General features: G+C 49.7%; 1 protein-coding gene across 1 annotated transcript; it reads right to left on the reverse strand.

Moving 5' to 3' along the window:
• Positions 1–232: 232 nt before the first annotated feature.
• On the reverse strand, positions 233–1,313 carry DEFB136 (defensin beta 136). The gene is made up of 2 exons (XM_066252683.1): positions 1,259–1,313; positions 233–405 (listed from the first exon to the last, which is right to left on the reverse strand). The coding sequence occupies exons 1-2, from the start codon at positions 1,311–1,313 to the stop codon at positions 233–235; spliced, it is 228 nt and encodes a 75-aa protein (XP_066108780.1).
• Between the last annotated feature and the right edge of the window lie 543 nt (positions 1,314–1,856).

Consider the following 1,856-nt stretch of genomic DNA (forward strand, 5'->3'; position numbering starts at 1 on the left):
TTTCAAGTAAAAATTCTATAGCATTTGAACTGTTGATTATGTTGTATACCCAAGAGATGTCTTTCACCATAGTGCCCTTTTAAAAAACACTTCTGAAATTTTGCCAGTAAATTGGTCAGTGTCTGGTCTTTGTTGGCTACCCATGACTCAGTAATGATGCTTCCACACAGACTGAGGGTTTTGTCCTTTCTGCCATTCACATATTCCTTTAATTGGACCCAGGAAGTGAGAGTCAGTACTGAAAGGCCTGGGGGGGTTTGTGTTTTTCCATTACTTTGCAACAAGAAAATATGCTGTAACAGTATTCAGCCCATTTCCATCCCACTGGACAAGCAAAGAAACATCTGCCACCAATCACAGTACAGCCTCGAAGCATTACTCCTTCATTTTCAATCAGACAATGCCCTGAAAGAAAAAAAAAAAAAAAAGAAAGAAAAATCAGCCTTCAAGAGGTTAGGAGAAACCCTAGGGCTGTCCTTTCTTCCCGGTGGATGCTTTATTTATTATTTTGTGATTTACTTTATGGACTCTGTCTTCTTATCTTTTAGCACATTTCAGTGGAGGCCACCGAGTCTGCGGCTAACCAGAGGAATGAAGGCAAATAGGAACTGGGATAGCTGAACAGCGTGTAAATTGGCTTCCCTCTCTCAAGCTTTGGGGGACCTTCAGGATGTAGCAACAGAGGAAAAGGGCTGGGCTGAAAACCACTCACCCAACTTTTACCCCTACCCTTGGGGCCCATTGTATATTGGTATGCCCCTGCTGTGCTTATATCCATAGAGTTTTTTTTTCTTTTTTTTTCATTTTTCTGAAGCTGGAAACAGGGAGAGACAGTCAGACAGACTCCCGCATGTGCCCGACCGGGATCCACCCAGCACGCCCACCAGGGGCGATGCTCTGCCCACCAGGGGGCGATGCTCTGCCCATCCTGGGCGTCGCCATGTTGCGACCAGAGCCACTCTAGCGCCTGGGGCAGAGGCCACAGAGCCATCCCCAGCGCCCGGGCCATTTTTGCTCCAATGGAGCCTTGGCTGCGGGAGGGGAAGAGAGAGACAGAGAGGAAAGCGCGGCGGAGGGGTGGAGAAGCAAATGGGCGCTTCTCCTGTGTGCCCTGGCCGGGAATCGAACCCGGGTCCTCCGCACGCTAGGCCGATGCTCTACCGCTGAGCCAACCGGCCAGGGCTCCATAGGGTTTTTAAATACCATAGTCCTCGAAAGAATCCCATTTTCATGGTCAGACCTGTACCCACCCTCTTACCTGCAGGCAGTGAGATCACCAGGAGGAAGAGGGACCCAGAAAGACAGAGCCTCATTGCTGAGGAGGGCACAGCTGGGACTGCCTGGGGGTGGCTGCCAGGGAGGCTCTTTTATAGAGCCGGGCAAGCCTGGGTGGGGCTGGCCTTATGCGACCTGGAAGGGCACCCACGGATCGGGCGACTGGCTTATTCGGGGTTAGAGGAAAGAGTCACTGGGCCATTCCGTGCTACTTTCTCTTCTACTAGTTGTGGAACAAAGGACTCAGTCAAGGCACAACAGAAGCAGCGACCAGTCGTCATCATGTTATGGCCCAAACCCTTTCCCTATAACTTCAAATGTGTTCTGATGGGAAAATGGCAGGGAAAGTGTCAACCTCATTCTCCTTTCCTTCTAAGTCCCACTGACAACACGGGAGCCTCAGAAGTGATGCTGTAAAACACAGGCTTTGTTTAAGGCCAGAGAGAATGTGAGCAAGGACTTGCAGTGTTGCAAGAAACAAAAGGGCTCAGTGTGTCAACTGTTGGCTTGACCAAGAATAGGGTAGGTGCTTAAACCTAGTAGAGAAAGAACAGCTTTTCCTCGGGTGACAGATTTAGTCA

This window comes from Saccopteryx bilineata, chromosome 1 (assembly GCF_036850765.1).
Source record: "Saccopteryx bilineata isolate mSacBil1 chromosome 1, mSacBil1_pri_phased_curated, whole genome shotgun sequence".
In the NCBI taxonomy this organism is placed as follows: Eukaryota; Metazoa; Chordata; class Mammalia; order Chiroptera; family Emballonuridae; genus Saccopteryx; species Saccopteryx bilineata.